This window comes from Solea solea, chromosome 8 (assembly GCF_958295425.1).
Source record: "Solea solea chromosome 8, fSolSol10.1, whole genome shotgun sequence".
NCBI lineage: Eukaryota > Metazoa > Chordata > Actinopteri > Pleuronectiformes > Soleidae > Solea > Solea solea.
This window is the reverse complement of record NC_081141.1, coordinates 16,201,395-16,223,258: the sequence shown is the minus strand read 5'-3', so window position 1 is coordinate 16,223,258 and position 21,864 is coordinate 16,201,395. Positions and strand designations below refer to the sequence as shown.

Below are 21,864 nucleotides of genomic sequence, written 5' to 3'. Positions count from 1 at the left end.
CACACGCGAGCCTGCATTTCATGGCTGTGCCGGCATCATGGTATCCTCCTCGAGCTCTAATTAAAATCTATAAATGAGCAAAAACACGATTAGCATTTCAAATAAACATATCATATTTCCAGTTTATTATTCTGCGCGGTCCTGCAACATCCGTAGATTCGTATTTGTCCCATTAAGCTGTTGTGATGCTCATTAACAAGTGCATAATTAAAACATCAGGGGCCACAGGTCTAGGTGTGAAGGCCTTGTTTTAATTAGCACTGAGGCATTCACAATTACTCGTTTAATAAAGACAAAAAGTGGACTGTACTATACATTTCCTACATGCATTAGAGAGGAAATTAAGCTTTTACATGTAACCACAGGGAGCATTTATCAAATTACAAGATGGGACACAGTAGTTAAAATCACTTTTCCCCAGTTTTAGTGCCATTTAAGTGATTGGTCTCCAACTTGTGGCTGTAACAGTGAAGCGAACGTCCCTATTTCACATGCAGAACACCTCTTGTTGAGCGGATATAGGATCACGACCTTGGTTAAGCTTAATGTTGTCAGGGAAACAGAACATTTGAATGATGCTGCTTGTGACCATAAAGCTCAATAAACACCTTACTCCCTCCCCATACTCATGACGTTGCTTTGTTTAACCCTTTTGTGCAAACTGTGAGCAAAGACACCGAGAGGACAGTAAATGCTGTATATGACAGACACGTGCAATTGTGGGAATTCATGGTAGAATATACAGTTTAATAAACACACAGTCAGTTCCAGGGCGTCCTTTTCATTGCAATGTCTGCCTACAGGAGGAAAGAAGAGAAATGAATGGCCTCAGCTGATCAGCAAACCATTACCCCGCCCGTTTCCTCACAATGATCATGCAGCCTTGAGTCGACTAAATTTCCACATTTATTCTTTTTGGCCTCTTGCTCTCAGTGCGTTCTTTCCTTGGCCTTTTCTTTGTGGATTCTCATCCATCTACACATCCAGGACAACAATACAGGCTGCAGACCCAAGGCTCCAACAAGATGAACAATATCAATTGAACACGGTGAGTAGGCGAAGAACCTTTCTCAAGAATGTTTTTTTTAAACATGCTTTTCTAAGCAAGAATTTTGTTAAGGTCTTTGCTTTCAGTCCAGCTGTGGACTTGAAAAGCCTGTTCAGCCTGAGTAATCTGATGTTGTAACTCATAAGAATAAAGTACAGTTCATTGTTAGAACACAAGTGCCCAAAACACACATGGACGGCAACAATACAAAACATAAAAACAGTGAGAAATATGTGCTCAATAACTCAACTCAAAAGGTTGAACAAAAAAAATCCATCCTTTGACGATTGACGGTGTACCTTTACCTTTCCGCGGCATCCATCAATTGTGCACACGCATGATGTCACTGCGTGGGGTAGAGCTTTGACAGGTGGGACACGAGATGTGATTGGATGTTGCTGTGCTGACAGAGTTCAGAGGATGCGTTTGCCTCTGCAGGCAGGCGTGGCAGAGCAAATGAGCGCAGGTCAGGCGATAGATGGGCGATGTCGACATGGAGTAAGCGGAGACGGAACAGGAGCACGCCGAACATGTCCTCTCACCTGGCCAAAAATATGCGAAAGGACATACATTTGTATTAAATCACAAATTGATGTACGTGAAGTCAAAACACTACACAGTACTTTATTATACTCTATAGAGGGATTTCACAATTCTTTATTAGAAAACTATTTTCTTTTTCATTTTTCAAATGTTTCTGCATTTCTCTTGACTCCTACTTCTCACATGATTTTTAACTGTTCAATAGCACATCATGTCAATTTTTTTTTAGAGGAAAACAGATGATAAAGCGTGATGTCTGTGAATTTCTGATTGCAAAAATGACGCTTGTGAAAAATATGTCAAGGAGTTTGTTTTGAAACCAGAAGACTACATCCATTTTTTATCTCAACAATTATTTTCTCCGTGTAATTGCAAACATTTAAATCTTTTTCAATAAAAATGAAAAACAATGACCCCTGGTGCTACTTAGTGAAGCACACCAGTTTAAAAACCAAGTCAATGTTGGTGTCAGTGAAAATACTTTTAAAACATGGTTAACCCTTAGTGCTCATGCGGCACAGATCTGGGCCACAGGCGCACCCATGGTAAATTGATACACAACTCCTTATATGGACATCCTGGAGGTGTGTGTTTATAGGTCACATACTCAGGGTATTTTTCTTGTCTAATGTGTTGGTGAGTCAAAGTTATGATTAATTTTATATCACATTTTTAGTAGCTATATAACGTAGCGATTATTGTGCAGAAGTCACAAAATAGACTGACCAAATTTCACAAATCAGATTTCAGACATTGAGTACTTTTTGCTCAGGTGTGTTTATATAGTTGGTGAAAATGATGAAATAGCTCTATATTCTGAGTGTGTGATGATTGACTCAATTGTCTGAAAGTAAATCTTTTTGAGAATCCCACAAAAACTTCATCATTCAGGAGGGAGAACTACACAAAGTCAGGCTGTAAAATCAACGCCCTTTCTCACTACACACTTATTAGGTGACATGAGGAGCAACACAGAAGAAGTTTACTTTACCAACTCTCAGAAAACATCACTGAGAGCAGTGTTGAGCAGGAACTATATCTTAAAAAAATACAAAAAAGTACTGTTATCTATGCAAATCGTACTTGTAAAGATGTTTGAAGTGCCTGATCTGTGGCACTGCTGTGTAGTGAGCGGAGTTTCTGAGTCGGGAGTAACCCGTCTTTGATGGGGCAGGTTTGAGGTGAAGGAGGGTCGACCCTTAAGTGCGGAGAAGAGGGCTTCATCCAGGCTGGCTGACAAACGCTGCTCATGGGAGCTGCAGCTGGGGGCTTCTGTAGTGTTGTGAAGGAGTGACATTCAGAAACAACAAAGAAATCGTCTAGGACACACAAGGGTTTTTCCTCTGAAAATATCATACTCACCCGAAACTGCATCATTTCTTGGTCTTTTTATTTGAGGTAGTAGTTGATTCTCTTCTGTGGCATCATTAGGAATTGTACTTAGATTCCGTTTCTGCTTTTGATCCATCTCTGATTTATTACCTTTAGAAAGAGGCTGTGAGTCAGTCTTACGATTACCAGCATCTGATGACTCCCCTAATTCAGTGTCTTTTACTTGTTTTGGGCTCTCCAAGTTTTTAGAAACAACATTATTTTGAACAGCAGTGTTGTATATCGAGTCTTGACCGAGAACTTGCGATTTCTGGGACGGTCTGTCAACCCTAGAAGCTACAAGTCTTGAAGCTTGTGGATTCTCTCCATCCCCTCGCCCTCCCAACATCCCTTCCCTCCTCACCTCCCCACTCTGCAGGATGAAATGATCAATACGGGTTTTCAATTGGGGGTTAGGTAGAGGCTGGGAGGTCGAAGTGAACGGGACACCAGTGAAGGGATCGTTTGGGGGTCTACCCCAAGTGGCTTCCCTCTTCTGGTACTCCTCTAGAGTGCTGTTGTCCACTGATACACCACCTGGCAGCAGCATAGGCAGTGTCATTATCTCCTGGGTTAATGGATCCAGGAACTCTTCTGGCACAGGATGACTGCAGGACAAAAAGATGACAAATGCGTACCAGTTATTATTGTGAGAAAACGTATAATTTTTTTAATATTTTGTAAAATGTAGTGTGTAACTTTTACATTTCCATGAAATGCTTGCATGAATCTTTTTATTTTCTTGCTGAGATTAGCTGATCAACTCCACATGACTCTCTCAATTTCTCAGTGGTCTAGCGGTGTTTATGGTGCATATAGAGTTTTGTTTTTATGCTACAGATAAATGGAGGCAGCAGCAATATTGCGCTTGTAAGGCGAGATGGCTGCAAGCACCCTCAAGTTCCACAAGAGATTTCTGCTCCTCAAAAAAACGTAGTAGTTCAGCAGGTTTGACGGGATATAGCTTTGCCTAACGGACACTGTTTAACGATGACGGATACACCATACGAATTATATTACATGGTTTATCTTCACAAAAGACCAAACAGAGGCAGAATAATAATAACATCAACAACAACAAAACACAGCAGCTTTAGACACTATTGTTTACAACAAGAAAGATAAAACTGAAGGTATTCTTTCCAAACATACCTTTGAGGTGTGTCTGCTTGAAGTGGTGGTTTGGTTTGTCTGGCAGAAGGGTCAAAAAGCATAGGTTGTGGAAGTGGTCTATTACTGGCCTCATGCACCACTTGAATCCTCTCTACTTCCTCTGCAGAGCAGCAGCGAGACGGTTGTCCCCAAACAGACAAAGCCTTGAACCCCATAGCAGATGCCGCACCGCCAAATGGCACAGTTACACGTAGCTGCGTCACTGCGCCCAACGAAAGATGACCACGACTCCATAGCTCCTGTTCTTGACAGTTCACAGGCTGTGGGGGAGGTGGGGAGAGGAACGGGGGCCGGGGTCTACACTTTGAATGTGAAAAACAGACTTGTGTTTCTTCTCTAAGTTCACAACGGCCAACCAATCTAAACTCTGGCTCAGGCTGGCTGGATTCAGCATTTGTTCGTGGCCACTCTTTAACCGACTGCCTATGTTGATGCTCAGACTCTTGACCCCACTGCTGGGCCTGAAGACTCCAATGGTGGCTATTACTGCGGTGATCATGGTCAAAGTCTTGACCTCTTTTTTCATGCTGTACATTCTGGTCCTTTACTCGCATCTGCATTTGTTGCTTTTGCTGACCTTCTTTGCAGCCTTGTTCAAAACTGTGGGAAGGTAACGGATCAGAGCAGGTGCTGATCTCCAGTCTCTTGCTGGTCTGACCTCGGTCCATACCCCAGGGCCACAGCTCCACATCCACCCTGCTCAGCTCTACCTGGAAGCCAAACTTCAACGTCACCTGAGAGGAATGAAGGAAAATTTGGATAATGCTTTATTAATGTATAGGGATTGATGTCTTCGAAGCGCAATGCCTTTAATTTAACAGTCTGACATTATAAAAACGTGTTCTTCACAGTAGCCACATTATTTTATCTATCGCAGGTCATATTGTTACCTCAACATTAGGGCTGCAAGTAACTATTATTTGCATGATGGATTAATCTGTCGATTATTCTCTCGATTAATTAATTAATGAAAGTTGAGTGTCTTTCAAATCTGGAAATGAGGACGTTGTCAATTGTATTGTTTTGTCCACAAACCAATAATATTCAGCTTTAATGATCTATTTGTTATATGGAGCAAGAAACCAGAACATATTCACATTTAAGAAGCTGAGAAATCTGAAAACTTTGTTTAAACCGATTAATAATCGTAAAAAAAAGTAATTGTTTAAGCACTACTCAACATATGTTGCTAAAAAAAGTCTTATTACCTGAACAGGTGGACGTAAAAAGTACTCGAGCTTGAAGCCTCGACTCCGAAGGGCAGGGTCATCTGTCACAAGGTTTGTTACATCATAGCCATCTGCACACAGCTGCAGTTGAAAAATGATTTCGTTTTAGTAGAAGTTTAACCTTAAAAACAGCAACAAAAAGACTTTTGCAGAAGTTTTTGCCTGTGATTGACAAAATTCAACATGGGAGTCAGTAAACTGTTGAGAAAATGTCAGCATTTGCATCAACGATGTTCTTGATAAATGAGCAAATTAGTCATCACAAGTGTTAACGTCATAGAGAATTAGTATGTAGCTTTATTTATTAATATATGGCAAACCTCATGTTCCTGTCAAATGTACTCGTTAAATATTGCGTGTTAAAATTCTGATTAATGTTAACTTAACTTAATGTGTTGAGTATGTTATCATTAATGTGCCACAAAATATATTACCAATTTTAACTATATTTCAAGTTTGATGGGAATGAAAACAGCATAATTAAATCATACTCAACTAAAAACAAGTATAGTAAATAATAATTTTCTTTCAGAAATAATATATGTATATATATATATATATATATATATATATATATATATATATATATATAATATACATAAATATAACATGGAAGAACGGGAGTGATGCCAACTGCAGGGATGACGTAGAAATGGAGTATAAAAATATTAGTCTTTTGAAAGAGTAAGGCGACCTTCTTCCCTCAAACTGTGGAGAAAATACAGCCATGATTAGATTAGCAAATACCAATAAGCGCAACATGACAAGGTCAGCTGTGATTCAGTCTCCCACGCACCATTTTGTCCCTTTGCTTCTTCATTTTCACATCTTTTCCCTCCACCTCCATGCCACACTATGCCCGGTCCATGTACTTGGATTCTTCTGTTTTGCATACTGAACCTTTTCATTATGTATTCAAAGTAGAATAATGTTGTGTACTTGGTGCTTAAGACATGAAATTAGTGTAAAAATAAACATTGTTGTCTTTTGACATATTATAATTTCTAATAAATACCAAGATGTTGCTTCAGTTTAGCACTCAAATGTGTTTAAAAATGTCAGGAAAAGATTGAGAAAAACTTATAGTTTCCTGATAAGTCACCTTGTTGCAATGGACCGTTGTATGAAACTGTGGCAAACACAGATTCACAACCATATTCTCCAACCTGTGAGGAAGACACACATTGGTTTTAGAACAATAACCTGATGTCACCTTTAAACTCAGAGGTCAAGGCAAAAATCAAGAACCTTGTTTACAGTTTTTGTTGTGCCTACAACCTTTAATTCACAAAACCTCTCCCCTCATAACAAAATGACCTTCACACACTGACTCACTCTCTTGTCATTGACAATTTTCAATGGTAAATTAAAGACGGTACATTTTTTACAGCTAGTGATGGTAACCTTTATTTGCTTTCGTCATCTGGGCAGTTAGTAATAATACAACACACTGCAATACAAGAGGCAAACTTATGTCCATTCAACACTATGACACTAGCACTGACATAGCAGATTTTTCTGGCAACTTAAATTAAACATAAGTAAAAAATATACATATCTTTTATGTTACTGTTGACAAAAAATATCTCAGGTTGGGTTGAGGCAATTTACTTTGTACACTGATTTATTGAAAGATAACCATGGCATACAATTTCTACATGATAACATCAACCAGCTATTTTGATAACATACTAAATTAATGTTCCTCATTAATGCTGTGATTACTTATTTTTTTTAACATTTGACCAGTTCTGATGATAATTAAATGTAATAGTTGAGAAAATCCGTCATTTGTGGAGATTATTCAAATATTTCAAACAGTGGCTGGTTCTACATACACACATATGATACTCATCACATCTGACAAAGTGGGTATTTATCAGCTATTAGGCACCAAATAAAAGTAAAAACAATAAGAATTTTTCTTTTACCGAAAATTGTGATAATAAGCAGAGTGTCTCTCCCAGGTGCAGGAAACTTCTACTGTTGGTAACAAACAAATGTTCACTTACCGATAAAACGTTGTTCGCTCTGTGCGTCACATATGCATTAACGCTCACACAATAACTTCAAAGCAAAGTGTGACTGTCGTTTGTTGTTAAATATTCACGGACGCCGTTTCATTGTGAATTGACATGTACTTATACTCACTGATGGTGGGGAGTAAGCTAATAACTGCTAGCCATACATATGCTAGTTATAGTACGGAAGCCGAGGAAGGACGGATTTTGCAAAATTCCCCAATTCTTCTTCTAATAGGGTTTCGGTAGGCTGTTCGCAAAAGAGCGTAATGCTGCCCCCCGCTGGCACAGGGTAGCCATTACCCTATATTCTCACATACAGCCCAGTAGAATGTAAACATTTTCAGTGTCACTCTAGTTTTTTCTTTAAACCATAGAAGGCAGAGGGCAGTAAAATCATGATAGTGGTTTCTATTCAAAGTGAAGCACTAAGTGTGTTGATACTGAACTTGAATTAAACAAGTAAACCAGTTTAATGACTTTGGTTTTTAAAAGCAAATGTGCACTAAATGAGTGCACATTTGTACTACTTTCTACTCCAAAATAAAACCCAGTATCTTCAGTTCAACACCATAAAGATATCTAAATTTAGCCAAAAATATCTAAATATCTTTTATATGTTTAAAATGTCTTAATTTGCTTATGCCTTGGGCTGACTCTGACTGATTAGTCACTCTACTCTGACAGTGTCAGGTATTTTGTGTGCTGATAGTCTCAACATAGACGTCACAAATTCTTACACTGTTCAGGACAAATAACGTCAAAGACAAGCGCAGAAATATTCACATATCTTTATTAGTTCTTCTGAATTTTACAAAGGGGGTGGTTTTAATCAAGCCAGAACAGTACTACTAACATAAATGCAAACGATAAAATTGGAATATGTATAAAACTGGTAGTATTTTTGTTCTCTCAACAATGCATTACTGCAACTACATTTATCACCTACATCAAAAGGAACATCATTTTTTGGACAGTTTTGCTATGATCGCACCATTATGGTAGGCCAATAGGCTATCTATACACAGTTAAAAAAAACAAAACAAAACAAAAAAAAACACATAAAGGAAAGCTCAAATGGCACATATTTTCTCTGTCAGTTCACCATTAATATAATAACAGTAATAAAGATGATAATACTATGTAATACCTTAGAGATAAGTTAATAGTCTTGAGCAACATCTTTGTATGCTGGCATAAACAACACATATAAAAGCCATGATATTCACATCTGAGTCGACTGTACATCACAACTTGTGTGTAGGATACTATGTAGTGCAGTTAGCCTGAATGCCTCCCGTTTTTGTTTTATTCCCTCGGATTTAATTTTACTCATCGCGTCCCTTTTCATCTGCTTTTTCTAAAACAAACTATACAGAAGAAAGTAAGAGTTTTCCAGGATATACAGACTCCCCTCAGTCTCACTGCTCTTATGTCAGACTTCCAAAAACCTGTGGTTAAAAGAAAAATCCCTCTGATCTCGACATATCTTCACTTGCTGTATTGCCACTATTCCCTCTGTCCTCAAATCTCATACGCTGAAGCTTTTAATATGTATACACACATGCACACATCTCCTTGCACACAGTACACTCGCTCGTCCACACATTTACAATCTATAACTATTATATTAATTTCTTTCTAGTGTATCATACATTCTATAAAAGATTTCAACTTTGGGGCGGACTGACGGCGTTCTTGGCCCATGAGTGCACAGAGTGACACAATCGTCATAATAATCAAATTCAAATTGTGTGCCTGCGTTCACACCCTCCTTTGCAGTTCAGTTGTGTTGGGGGGCACCGTGAAAGCTCTCTAACGACCTCTAGTGTCCATATTTAGTCACAGCAGGCAAGCTGCAGTTTAGAGCAAACCTGGTTCCTCTCAGGGCTGATTATCTACTACTAAACATATCTATTTAATTCAATTTGTACAAAATATAAACTCTCTTGGTCTTAATAATGTGTTTAAATGGGTCATGCATGTTGGACCCTGTGCATGAAAGGACTTTAAAATGAGTTAAGAATCAGTCTGTGTGACCTTGATGTCAACATCTGCTGGGATTTGAATGGAAAAAGTCCAGCCATGTGTTATGTTGTTGTGTAACTGGTTTTTCTGATATGATTACTAAAGCACTCAAAATAATAACTCTACTTTTTTTTTCCCCATCTATTCCCAGCATTAGTTACTCTATTATACATGCTGGGATTAATGAATGGAGTAAGGCGCTCTCTGGCCAAAAATGCAAGTTAACATCACGCACTCTGACCACTATTTCTACTTTTACATTACCAGTGACACAGACTTACAATGAATAAATACAGCATGATATTCTTGTTGATCATTTCTGACAATATCCCTGATTGTCTTGGTCCTTTTCTAGTGGGCATTCGGTGACCCCTGTATTAGTGCTGTTTAACATTGTCATTATTTAATTTTTTCTCTGCTATCCATCAGTATGGCACACTTTTCATAAACAGTTATTGTATAATGACTAAATTGTGTGCAACTAGTAAGAAAAAGGCTGCTTCGGAAAATCAGTTTGCTTCTAATAATGCTGGATCTTACAGTTAGCCTTTGTTGCTGTTGAGTGTCTATAGTTGCTTTGAAAAGTATGTCAGACTGTACTGATTTATTCTATTGTAGACTGAAATTATTATTATTATTATTTTTTTTTTAACTGTACGCTAAAGTGGTTTTGTGTGTGAGAACTCGCCATAACTGGACATCTTGTGACCATTTCATGAAAGTGTCACTAAATCTCAGTGGACTCTATCCTCTCCAGGCGAGTGGGCCCTGCCCAAGGAGGGGCAAGCTGGTGGAGAGAAGGAGAGCCCTTCTGGTCTTCACAAGGTGGGGAAAGGGTGAGTGCAATAGGGCCAGAAATAGAAGGTAGAGACTGAGGGGACAGAGGTGAAAGGGCTGGAAGTGGAGGTGGAGAACCGGAGGAGGTCGGGGAAGTGGTGGTGGTAGTTGTAATTGTGGTGGTGGTGGAGGTTGTGTTTGGTTTGGCTCCCAACTGGCTCATACGTTTCTCCAAAGCCTGGTTCTTCTGCAGCGTTTCCACATAGCTGAGTTGCAGCTGGGCCTGGTATTTTAAAACCCGTTCCTTCTCATCCTGCCAAGTGTGTCGCTCCTGGTCAAAGTTGAGGGCCTGACGCTCCCTTTGTTGCCGCTCCAGGCGTAACGCGGCCTGAAGCTGCTCTAGCTGTCTGCGCAGCTCCCCTGCTTCATCCCAGTGACCCTCCTGCCCCCGCTGTGGCTGATGGGCATCCTGACGCAGTTGTGCCTCCTGGCAGAGTTGGGCTTCGTGACGTAGTTGGGCCTCTTGGCGCATTTGGGCTTCATGGCGGAGCTGTGCCTCTTGACGCAGATGTGCTTCTTGGCGTATTTGGGCCTCTTGTCGGATTTGGGCTTCATGGCGGAGGTGAGCCTCCTGACGAAGCTGGGCTTCCTGGCGAAGTTGAGCCTCGGGCCGAATTTGGATGTCCTGCTGCATGTGGGCATCTTGCCTCTGCTGTGCATCGCGCCACTGGGCTTCTTCACGCTGCTGCCTCTCCTGTCTCTGAGCTTCCTGCCTTTGGGCTTTGGCTTCATCACTCTGAAGACTCAGCAGGGTGTCAGCGGTGGGGGTGAGGGAGTTGGCTGACGACTCAGTGGGGTTCCGTGGGCAGTGGACAACTCCCCATGGTGGCAAAAGTCCAGCCGCAGCTAAGTTAGGGCTCACAACAACCTCTGCTCCTCTGCTTACTTCATTCAGAGCCCGCTTTAAACTGAGCACCTCTGCCTCAAACACACCCAGCTTTTCTCTGAGGATGGACACCTGAGGAAAGGAAAAAAATATAGATTATTACAGGAAATGCGATTCAGTGTTAGATGTCGAAGATGAGAACTCACTCTACTATAACGACACTCTGATTAAAAGGTATCTGACAATATATCAATTGTACTCATTAAGAGCAGTAGTACAGTTGAATGGAAGAGAGCATGCCAAGCTTCTAATGAGCTCATACAGCACAAAGTGAAAAATGTTTTATAACGATCAACAAACTAGATTAAGTAGAAAACATACCAATCCAGCAATCTCTATTTTTGGAGCATGATCAACATTATATTTCCTTTTTTGTAAAACCTTCTAGAGCTGATCTTTTCACATGCCTAGCACTTTTCAAGAACGACCAAGAGTGATTTTGAAGTCTTAAATCTGACAGCTAGTGATATAAGTTATAACCAACATTATTGTTCATCATATGGTGAGAAAAACATATTGTCCATAACTAAAGTAGCTAATATACAGTCAGAAATTAATCAAGCATAACATTCAAACCACTAAGGCATTTTGTTTTCTGTTCAGGAATGACAGTAAATAAGTATAATTTGACATCTTAATCAAAAAATAATAATGTGCTTTACTATTTTTTCTGTTTTTTTTGCAAAACAGTCCATTTGAAAATTCATGGAAAATAATAATATAAATTATTATTGTCCATAAATTATTATAATTAAATAATAATTATACTGTAGCATTAAAAGCTTATACATTCTGGTGTATTAACATAACAGAAACACACACTTTTATTTTAATTACCAATGCTGTGAATTTAGGGCAGTTGTGGCTTTGGGTGGTACTAATAAATACAGTAACTACTGTGTTTTAACATCCCAATCCTTGTGACTATTATCAGTCAGTCCATCGCAGGGCCACACACAGATAGAGACAAACAACCATTCACTCTCACACTCACTCCTATGGTCAATTTAGAGTATCCAATTTACCTAATCCCCACATTGCATGTTTTTGGACTGTGGGAGGAAGCCGGAGAACCCGGAGAGAACCCACGCACACACGGGGAGAACATGCAAACTCCATGCAGAAAGGCCCTTGTTCCAACCGGGGCTCGAACCCGGGTCTTCTCGCTGCAAGGCGAGAGTGCTAACCACTTCACCACCGTGTGGCCATGTGACTATTATGATTATGATTATTAGTCTTGACATGCTAATGACACACACACATACAGAAACAGAGACACCTGATTCTATGTGCTTTGTCTGATAACACAAGCTCTGGAACATGACCTTTTAATAGTTGAACATGAAACAGTTTTTTTCCCCAGAGATCACAGTCTTGTGTGTAGACAAAACTGACCTCAGAGAGAGTCCTCCTCAGCTCCACCTCACACTTCTCCAGCTCCAGACTCTTGGTGCTGTAGGAGTCCTTCAGGCCCAGCATGGCTTCCTCGCGATCCCTCAGCTGGGCATTGAGCTCCTTCAGCTGCCCCCTCAGGGCCACCATCTCTCCGGCTCGCTGCGTCACTTCAGCCTGACTCTCCCTCAACTGCTGTTTCAGCAGCGAGATCTCTCCAGCCTTCTGACACACCTGAGGAAAGAGAGGGTGGTATTTTGTCCTTACGTGGTAAATACACACACTTCCATAGTATGCTTGTATTGTATTGTTTACAAGGTGTTTTTGTTTTGTTTGTTGTTGTTTGTTTTGAGGCAGTGAATTGCCCTATGGGGACAAATAAAGTTTTTTGAATTGAATAATGAAAAAAAACCCTATTCTCTACCAGCAACCTTCCTAGAATCAGGAGCAGCGGGCAGCCACTGAGCAGCAGCACACCTTGCTCAAGGGTATCCCAGCACTTTGACCTGGTGGGGACTTGAACCAGCAACTCTCCAGTTAAAAGCCAAGTTCCCACCACACTTGGCCATGGCTTAGTGTGCTATTACTTTGTCTACTATAACAGAACCCTTACAATATTGTTTAGGCAAAGCAAGACATAGACACGAGCAGACACAAGGTCCTCAACATAAACATTTTAAAAAACATTACATTTTAAAATAACACAAGACAGAATAGTCAATTTTATAGTTTTATAAAAGTGGTCAGTAAAAGAAAAAGTAATAAGGTATAAGAATTATTTTCATGAATAAATAAGTTTGATGATTACAGATAAATGAATTCATTCACTCATCTTCTACCGCTTTATCCTCCACATGAGGATAGTGGGGGGCGCTGGTGCCAATCCCAGCTCAGGTAGGGTGAAAGGCGGGGTACACCCTGGACAGCTTGCCAGTCCATCAAAAGGACACAGAGACACAAACAACCATCCACTCTCACGCTCATACCTACAGTCAAATTAGAGTGTCTTAATTTGCCTAATCCCCAAATCTGCATGTATTTAGGCTGTGGGAAAACCCACGCACACGGGGAGAACATGCAAGCTCCATGCAGAAAGTTTGTAAGGTTAAATCAAATGAATTCTTACATTTTTTTTTAAATGAAACAGTCATGTACTTTATGTATCTCACCTCCCATTTAGTCTCCTCCAGACGAGGTAAGATGTCAGCCTGCTCCTTCCTGTAATCCAGACACTTTCTCTCCAGCTCCTCTCTCTGGGCCAACAGAGCTGCTATCTCCTCCTGGAGCCTCCTCTTGTCCTGGGACAGACGGGTTATCTGGGCCTGCAGGGCAGTCTGGGAGCGCTGAGCACGCCGTGTAACCTGCAAAGAAGAACAATCCAAGTTTATCCACAATCTACACACTCTCTAACAAGTTGACATGAGTTGCATTTGGACTCAAAATACACATTTTTGCCCTAAAGTACTGTAATGAGTGAGGTCACCTGCTGCAGACGCGAGGCGTAGTTCTGTCTCAGCTCATCCATCTGCCGCTCCCAGACACGCTGCTTCTCCTCAAACACCTGAATGATCGCTGCTTCACTTTGGTCCAAGTTTCTGCGCATATGCTGCACCTAGTGGGAAAATGGAAGACATCAAAATAAGAATAGTAGAAGAAATCCAACTTGGGACTTGTGTGGGACAATCAGTACTTGTCCTTTTGTAGCAAGATAGTTTGACAGAGCTGTTTTTTCTCGTATACTGAAGACAAAATAAATGTTAAAAACGTTAATTTGTAAGACATTACTTAATATTAAAAGCAAAAAATGTAAATGTGAAAGGTTTTTCATCAGTGTATGACAGTGAAAGCCGATCCAGTGTTTGTGCCACACATTTTCCTGAAATTATTGAGAAATTACCAGAGGTGGAAAGTAATGGATTTACTCGCGTTACTGTAATTGAGTAGGTTTTTTGTGTACTTTTTTAAATTTTTACATTTTTAAAATGTGTATTTTTACTTTTACTTTTACTTAAGTATGTTTCCTTTTGACTGATACATTATGTCTTTACATATTTTATTTTGTCAGGACTTTAATTTGTAAAGGTTTGCCTTTAATACAAATAATAGTATATAGTTTCTTTTCATGAAGACCAAACAGAGGCAGAATAATAACATCAACAACAACAATCACCATAAGTTGCACACTGCAGCTTTAACTTCAATATGCCTCTCACTCTATATGGATTGGAGCAGAAAACAGAAATGGACAAAACAAAAAAGGTAAACCATAATACAACAGACATTTCTGATTAATCTGACCTCTTGCTCTTTCTCCCACAAGCGGTCCTCGAGGTCCTGTATGATGTCATCAGAGGAGGGGGAGGGGCGCAGAGGTGCTGGGGCATCACTCAGGTGGCTCAGCCTCTGATAGGATGAGGAGCTCTTTCCCGAGGAGGACCGGCCACTGTCTGAGGTGCTGAGCCCATTCTGGAGGAAGGAAGCACATCCCAAAATGTTTCAGGTGAGGATAGCAGCACTTATTGAGCGCTAGATGAAGTAAGTATGGATGACGTCCAAACCTGATAGCCAGGCTTTTCCAGCTTGTCTAGGCCTGCAGCTGCCCCAGCCATGCCCAACCTATTGATGTGGCTGGTGGAAGCACTGAGAGGCCCCAGGACAGCTGGGGGCCCACAACCAGACCCCGAGCCTGTGTAGGTGGGCAGGCTAGTCAGGGAGTTTCTACCTGAATCAGACATCCCTCCCTGAACCACTTCATTCCCATTCCCTCCACCCTCACTTCTGCTGACCCTCACCGGACTGTCCTGGTCCAGGAGCAGGGCCTCTGGCACCTCTCCTGATTCTCCTCCTCCTCCTCCATCCCTGCCTCTCCTGCCTCCTCTGCTCTCACTGAACCCTTCACTCCTCGACTCAGTCTTGCCCTCACTCCCAGCTCCTCCGGCCTGGCCCACCAGGTTCTGCATGGAGTGGAAGCTCTTGGGAACCACCGGCTTGAAGGCAGAGGGACGGACAAGGCCTGAGTTGTTCTGCATTGCCTGCAAAATAGATGATGGATGCATGGAAGGAAAGATGGAATGAGAAATAAGAGAAAATACACTATAATAAAAAAAAAAACCTGTGACAAAATTCAGCATTGAGTAAGCATTACACTACAATATACAGTAGTACATACATTCAACATGCTATTTTGTTTGTAAATTACATTTTGAAGCTGAAAAAAGATGAGTTTTAGAATTTATATCAGAATGTACTATAAGCAAATAAAGAAGTATCTTTATGATACTGTATATTGGGAAAGAAATGTTTGGGAATGCATACAAAGAGTGCCATCATGAGCTGATTCGAGCCATTTAAGAGATATAAAATGTATTTTTCCATGTATTTCCTCACTGAACGTCAGAGGACGGACAAAACGGGAAGTAAATCTTAGACTGAAACAACATAAGAAAGCGTCCATTTGATGTGTTTAGTCACTGCTGCTTCACAACAGTAATCTGTAAATGTTCTCCAGTGAGGAGATCTCTAACGGCCAGTGTAGGCAGAAGGACTGATTGTTACAACTCTTTCAACATCTGAGTAGAGAGTATAGAGGAACTCATAACAAGGTTCCAAATGTAAATACATTTGAAAACCCAGTGTTTCCTCAGAATGTTGCCTGTGACCCTTTCTTACAGGTGGTATAAATTATTTTCCCGTCTCAGATTTAATAATTTTCTTTTTTTAAGGCCTTTTAAGACCAATTGACAACCCCCAAGGTTGAGATTGATTGAGAACCACATTCCTCACTCTTGAAGTACCTGCTCTAGTTTTCCTGACACTGGCAGGATCTTGGGCGGGTTATGGTTTGGAGGGTTATGGCTGCCTGGATTGTTCTCACTGTCAGTTCTGGCGGCAGCCATCTCTCTGTGCTGGTGTGGGTTCATGCCGATGCCGTTCTTCTCGTTCACTCCTCGGCCCACGATGTTGCCACAAACATCGAGGGCTGCGGCCTGCATTTCCCTCTCTCTTTCTCTCTCCAACCTCTCGTTCTCCAGCCTCTCCCTCTCTCTTTCCCTCTCCCTTTCCCTCTCTCGCTCCCGCTCCCTTTCAATCTTCTCCCTTTCAATTCTCTCCCTCTCCCTCTCTCTTGCTCTTTCCCTCTCCCGCTCCCTCTCTCGCTCCAGCCTCTCCCTCTCCACTCGTTCTCTTTCCCTTTCCCGGTTCCTCTCCCTTTCTCGCTCTCTCTCTAACCTCTCTCGATCCCAGTCTCGGTCCCGGTCCCTGTCTCGCCCCCTCTCACGCTGCCTTTCCCACTCCCTCCTGCCTGCTCCATTGCCACACTCCAACTGGTTGTTGTTGGACGGGGCAGCCATGGTACATTCAGTGTTGGTGGAGGAGGCTGTTTCGGTGGGTCGGTCAGTCCCGGTACAGGTCCCAGTCCCGACACTAACACTCCCTCGTTCATCACTAGAAGCCGTCCCGTCTGATATAGTTGCCGGGGGGCGCGGGAGCCGTTCTGCGCTGCAGCTGCGGTCGGCAGGGCAACGGCGAGAGAGAGGAGGGGCACGGGGCAGGGTGGTCCTTGTGCCCACAGACTTCATGGCAAACTCCTGCTCTCCTGCCACCCCACTGCCAACACTGCCCATAGTGGGGGTCAAAGGTCAGGGATTAGAGGTTAGGAGTCAGGATTGGGGAAGGTCACAGATACATTTGGAAGTAGTGTGGGTCATCACAACCTAATGCAGGTAGTGGGGGCACACACACTAGAGGAACACAGAAAAACGAAAGGAGTTATACAATATTGAAATTGCGTAATGTTTTGTTATACAGTAATAGTTAATGCAGCATAGATTCTTGCCCATACACATACAGGGCGGCGTGGTCTTCAGGCCAATAAAGTCTGCACACAACTGAGTCTTATTAATGTAAATTACACAGCATTATTTTATATGATATCAAACATAGTATGTATGCTGCCAGTTAGGCGTCAGACTGTCACTCCACTAAGTAAATTTGGGGTTTGGGATCATAAATCATGGCGTATGAGTCCCCAAACAGATATAGTCAGTTAATTTCAATCTTGAAATTTCATAAAACTTCAAGATTCATTAGACAATGAAGTGTTTGAGTGTATGATTTTAGAGTTGTTTCAGATCTTTAAGGTTGAGTCTAAGGCTGGGCAACATGGCCAAAAACGTTACTACAGTAAAAAAAAGTTGATATAATGTCACATAGTGAGTTTTTAAACAGAAAACTCTCTTTTAGCAAATCTGAAGCCGCATCACACACACAGGCCCCAACATTATACAGTATTTGTATAAGCTGAACCTTTGTTATATTTATATAGAACAAAATTTAATAAGACATTTTTTTTTCTTATTAAATTATTGCCCAGCCCTAGTTGAGTTGATGATAAACTTTGAAAGTGTAGCCGCTGGTAACATTGTTTTATAAAATACATATGTTGTTTTACATTATATTACATTTCATTGCATTACAGTACAACCCAACACATATGTAAATACCAGTCCCTGTGGCCTAACATAGAGCTTTATCATGATCTCAGACTCAATACCAACATCTCCACATATTACCAAAAACAATAATGGGCTGGTGTATTCGTTTGCCCGATGTCTTCCTGTTAATGTGTTCATCTGCTGAGTTTACACTCAGTTCCAGTTTATTAGGTACATCTAACCAAACCTGAACCAATGACTTTCAGTGAAATACTGACACCTTTGTTTGTTTGTTTATTTGACTTTATGGAGGATGTATTGTGTTACACTTGGGAAAAAACAAGTGGGCTAAGAGCAATCTCATTTGGGCTTTGGACTCATTAAGTTGAGGGAAATGGTTTAAGTTTTAGTTTGGTGTGCCTAATAAAGTGGACCAAAGCTGTTTGCTGTGTAGCCTTTTGAACTATTCTGCACTATGAACACCTCCTCTGGTCTACAGCCTCAGGATGCTGACTATACACAGCCACCACATCTCCATTGCTAGTCCTCTTTGGGACTTCTGTCATTTACATATGCCACATACAGTCTCCTCTGTGATAGTACAGGCACAACATGTCCCAAAGCAGAAACACCTCTGATGCACAATGCCATATTCCATGTTCAATATCACCCCAAACTGCAGCTCTATAGCTTCAAAAACGAAAACACAACCAAAAACAGAATATAGAACCATCATGAAGACACACACGCGTATGCACGCATGCACACACACACACACACACACAGACAGACACACAGCCTGGTATATGTGAGATATGAAGTGTTGGTACAGTAATAATTACATTTATATGATGGCTATACATAAACCATATAGGCATATAAATATTGTTAAAATCTCACAATAACTCACCATCTGGCAAACACACATATGATAGATAGATAGATAGATAGATAGATAGATAGATAGATAATACGCAGTATTGCGCATTCAATACTCAGGCCATTCACTAGCGGTTTACTTCCACTTGGGTGAATAGTAGTAGTAGTAAAATACACAGCCCGTCTATCCACTGCTCTGCTTCATTTTCCTTCCCTCACGACTCTCTCTCTCTCTCTCTCTCTCTGCATCCCTGGGCGGCATAAGGGCGGCTTTAGCAGCATCCGCATCAAGCCCTGAATCCACTGCGCTCCCAAACAATTACTCGCTAGGCCTGAGATAAAAAAAGAAAGAAAAGAAAAGAAAGAAACCCCGCACGGCCTTTGCTGAATAACAGAATAAATACATGTCAACCCAGGTGCACGTACAGCGTCACTGACATTTGCGGAGAATCATGCGGGTGCGTTTGATTTACCGATGGTAGCATCCTGGCGATCCATCATCAAAGGCTACTCACTATGTTGCAGCTCGGCGGCTTGTAAGATGGCAGCTTCAGTAAACCATATTGTCACAAGGCAGCATCAGCATCAGCATCATCATCATCATCAGCAGCAGCAGCAGCGGTAGCAGCAGCGGTTGCGGCAACGTCGGCGCTGCTCGGCCCGGCTCGGAATTATCCTGCGACGTTACCGCGGCTCGGTTATATTAGGGATGCTGTGTCTTCGACCGCTGTCAGCGTCGGATGCTGATGATGGAGTCGGTTGGTACGCGCATCAGCTGAGAGACACACACCCACCTCTGGCCCCGCCCCTCTGGCGACATGGCGCAAACGCCCCCTTTTGGCATTCATCCAGTGCTGCCCCCTCGGGAAAAGCCTACAGAGTCATCAACAGTCTCCATGGATGGAGATGGATGCTTTACCATTATTTTTTTTACTACAGGGTGTACTCTCCAACTTTATTCATCTCTTTTTGTCTCCTTGGTGGTCATGATTTAGCTCACATTTAAAGCTGCAGTGCGTAACTTTTGGTGATGTCATTTGTTTGGTGATTTAGCCCCAGTTCGGTCTTCGTGAACAGAAACAATATAACATTTGCATGCTGTGTCCAAGTAGGATCCGGCTGTGATGTCACTCATAAGAATTTGAACACCTGTTTTGACGCCTCAAGATTTTGCGATTTGACCAGAGCCATGTTGACATTTTACGACCGCATCTGTAGGTGACTAACCAAAAAACAAAAAAAACGTAATCACAGAGAGGCTGAGTAATATCGTGGGAAACTATACCTTGCCCAATGCACTGACTGCAAAGGCGTCAGTGAATCACTGCTCCAAAATATTGAGTTTGTAGTTTTATTTGCAGATAAAAACAAACAATTCAGTATACAGCGATGTCTAAATGTGTAATCTAATGGCACGTTTCCCATTTCTGTATATATTCTGCTATAATGAGAAACACAGAGAGCATTGTGTGCACTCATTCGATAATGCCTTGAATGTAACACCTTTAAAAGTTACATAGTACCGCTTTAAAGATCAGTGGCAATTCAAAAAAATAAAAATAAAAAATATATCTTGATAAGCCTCAGTTATCATCTGTGGGCCTGCACGGAGAAGACTTATGGTTGAGTGTAAATGCAGATGGCTAAAACCAAAAAGGTTTCCTGGGCAACAGCAGAGTGTGAATTCATAACTTGTACTCCCTGTTCAGTCACGACTGCATTGCCAGGCACAGAACTCCATTTTTAAGTTTCACATAATACAGATGCGGTGAAAACACTGGCCAGGTGGTGCGAGGACGATAACCCCTCTGAACATCAGTAAAACTAAACAGATGATAATGGACTTCAGGAGACAAACATCTAAAACATCCACATCAGCAGCTTCAAGTTCTTGTGTCCACATCACAGAGGATTTGTCCTGCCAACTACACAGACACTGGTGAGGAAAGCTTTTTTCCCCCAGAGGAGACTGAGGAAATTCAGCATGAACTCAGGCATCCTCACCAACTTCTACAGGTGAAACCATCGAGAGCCTGCTGATGGACTGCTTCACAGTGTGGTATGGGAGCTGCTACAGTCACAGCCGGAGAACACTATAGCAGTGTTTCCCAACCCTGGTCCTCAGGGAACACTGGCCTGCATGTTTTACATGTTGCTCTGCTCCAACACACCTGATTCAGATGAACAGCTCATGATCAGGCTTCTGCAGAGCTTGGTGACGAGCTGACCATTTGAATCATGTGTGTTGGAGCAGGGCAACATGTAATACATGCAGGCCAGTGTTCCCCGAGGACCAAGGTTGGGAAACACTGCACTATAGAGAGTAGTGCAGATGGCAAAGTACTTCACTAGAAGCCAGTGTTGTAATGTAACAAAGTACAAATACTGACTATACTTAAGTACAAAATTCACATATCTGTACATCGGTTCCTAACTATCTTTGTTACCCATTACTACCAAATAAAATCAAAAGAGTTGGTAATGGTGTGTATTCATATGGAGCTTTTCTAGTCTTGAGCTGCTTTACACTATAGTTTTGCCATTCACCCATTCACACACTTCAACACGGGGTTAAGTGTCTTGCTCAAGGACACATATAGACTAGCAGAGCCAGAAATCGAACCCACAGCCTTCCAGTTGAAAGACAACTCACCCTACCACTGAGCTACCATTGTTAGGGCGAGGTGGTGCTGGACCCAAGAGCAGGCAGGCAAAGACAGTAGGCTGTGTAACAGTTTATTGAGGAACGGGTTAACATATGAGATGAACAATGCAGTGAAGGCAGAGATCGGATCCAGACAGCAGGTAGCATGCGTGCCGGAGGAAGTTCTGAGCACAGGAGTTAATAAAAGCAGAGTACAAGCAAATAAAGAAACACTAGCACACTACGCTATCTTAACAATCTGCCAACAAGTGACTGGAGAACCAGGAAATAAGTAGAGGTGCCTGATGATGGGATTGGGAGCAGGTGTGCTCCCGATGCAGGTGAACTGATTGCATGCAGAGATGAATGCAGGAGAAGAAG

General features: G+C 41.7%; 2 protein-coding genes across 6 annotated transcripts; both read right to left on the bottom strand.

The window, feature by feature from the left end:
- Positions 1-90: 90 nt before the first annotated feature.
- ubox5 (U-box domain containing 5) lies at positions 91-7,555 on the bottom strand. The gene is made up of 7 exons (XM_058636979.1): positions 7,377-7,555; positions 6,467-6,530; positions 5,344-5,445; positions 4,115-4,869; positions 2,954-3,570; positions 2,675-2,860; positions 91-1,590 (listed from the first exon to the last, which is right to left on the bottom strand). The coding sequence occupies exons 2-7, from the start codon at positions 6,518-6,520 to the stop codon at positions 1,370-1,372; spliced, it is 1,935 nt and encodes a 644-aa protein (XP_058492962.1). The 5' UTR covers positions 6,521-6,530; positions 7,377-7,555; the 3' UTR covers positions 91-1,369.
- A 2,585-nt stretch (positions 7,556-10,140) lies between these two features.
- Positions 10,141-19,632, bottom strand: lzts3b (leucine zipper, putative tumor suppressor family member 3b). Of its 5 annotated transcripts, none has more exons than XM_058636754.1 (8): positions 19,313-19,632; positions 16,323-17,267; positions 15,087-15,560; positions 14,827-14,994; positions 14,012-14,140; positions 13,698-13,889; positions 12,532-12,762; positions 10,141-11,208 (listed from the first exon to the last, which is right to left on the bottom strand). In XM_058636754.1, exons 2-8 carry the CDS (start codon positions 17,148-17,150, stop codon positions 10,141-10,143), a joined length of 3,090 nt encoding a protein of 1,029 aa, XP_058492737.1. In that variant the 5' UTR covers positions 17,151-17,267; positions 19,313-19,632. The 5 variants fall into 5 exon arrangements, with proteins under 5 accessions (XP_058492737.1, XP_058492741.1, XP_058492739.1 ...); XM_058636758.1 differs by having other exon boundaries at positions 15,321-15,560; XM_058636756.1 differs by having other exon boundaries at positions 16,323-17,142.
- Between the last annotated feature and the right edge of the window lie 2,232 nt (positions 19,633-21,864).

Excerpts from the sequence above, each read along its gene's own strand:
- ubox5 (XM_058636979.1), bottom strand. The coding sequence starts at position 6,520 with ATGGTTGTGAATCTGTGTTTGCCACAGTTTCATACAACGGTCCATTGC. Across the intron at positions 3,571-4,114 it reads CAAGCAGACACACCTCAAAG|TCATCCTGTGCCAGAAGAGT; the intron begins GTATGTTTGGAA and ends TTTGTCCTGCAG. Across the intron at positions 1,591-2,674 it reads CACTTCAAACATCTTTACAA|GTGAGAGGACATGTTCGGCG; the intron begins GTACGATTTGCA and ends ATTTTTGGCCAG.
- lzts3b (XM_058636754.1), bottom strand. The coding sequence starts at position 17,150 with ATGGGCAGTGTTGGCAGTGGGGTGGCAGGAGAGCAGGAGTTTGCCATG. Across the intron at positions 14,995-15,086 it reads TGGAAAAGCCTGGCTATCAG|AATGGGCTCAGCACCTCAGA; the intron begins GTTTGGACGTCA and ends TCCTTCCTCCAG. Across the intron at positions 11,209-12,531 it reads TGAGGAGGACTCTCTCTGAG|GTGTCCATCCTCAGAGAAAA; the intron begins GTCAGTTTTGTC and ends TCCTTTCCTCAG.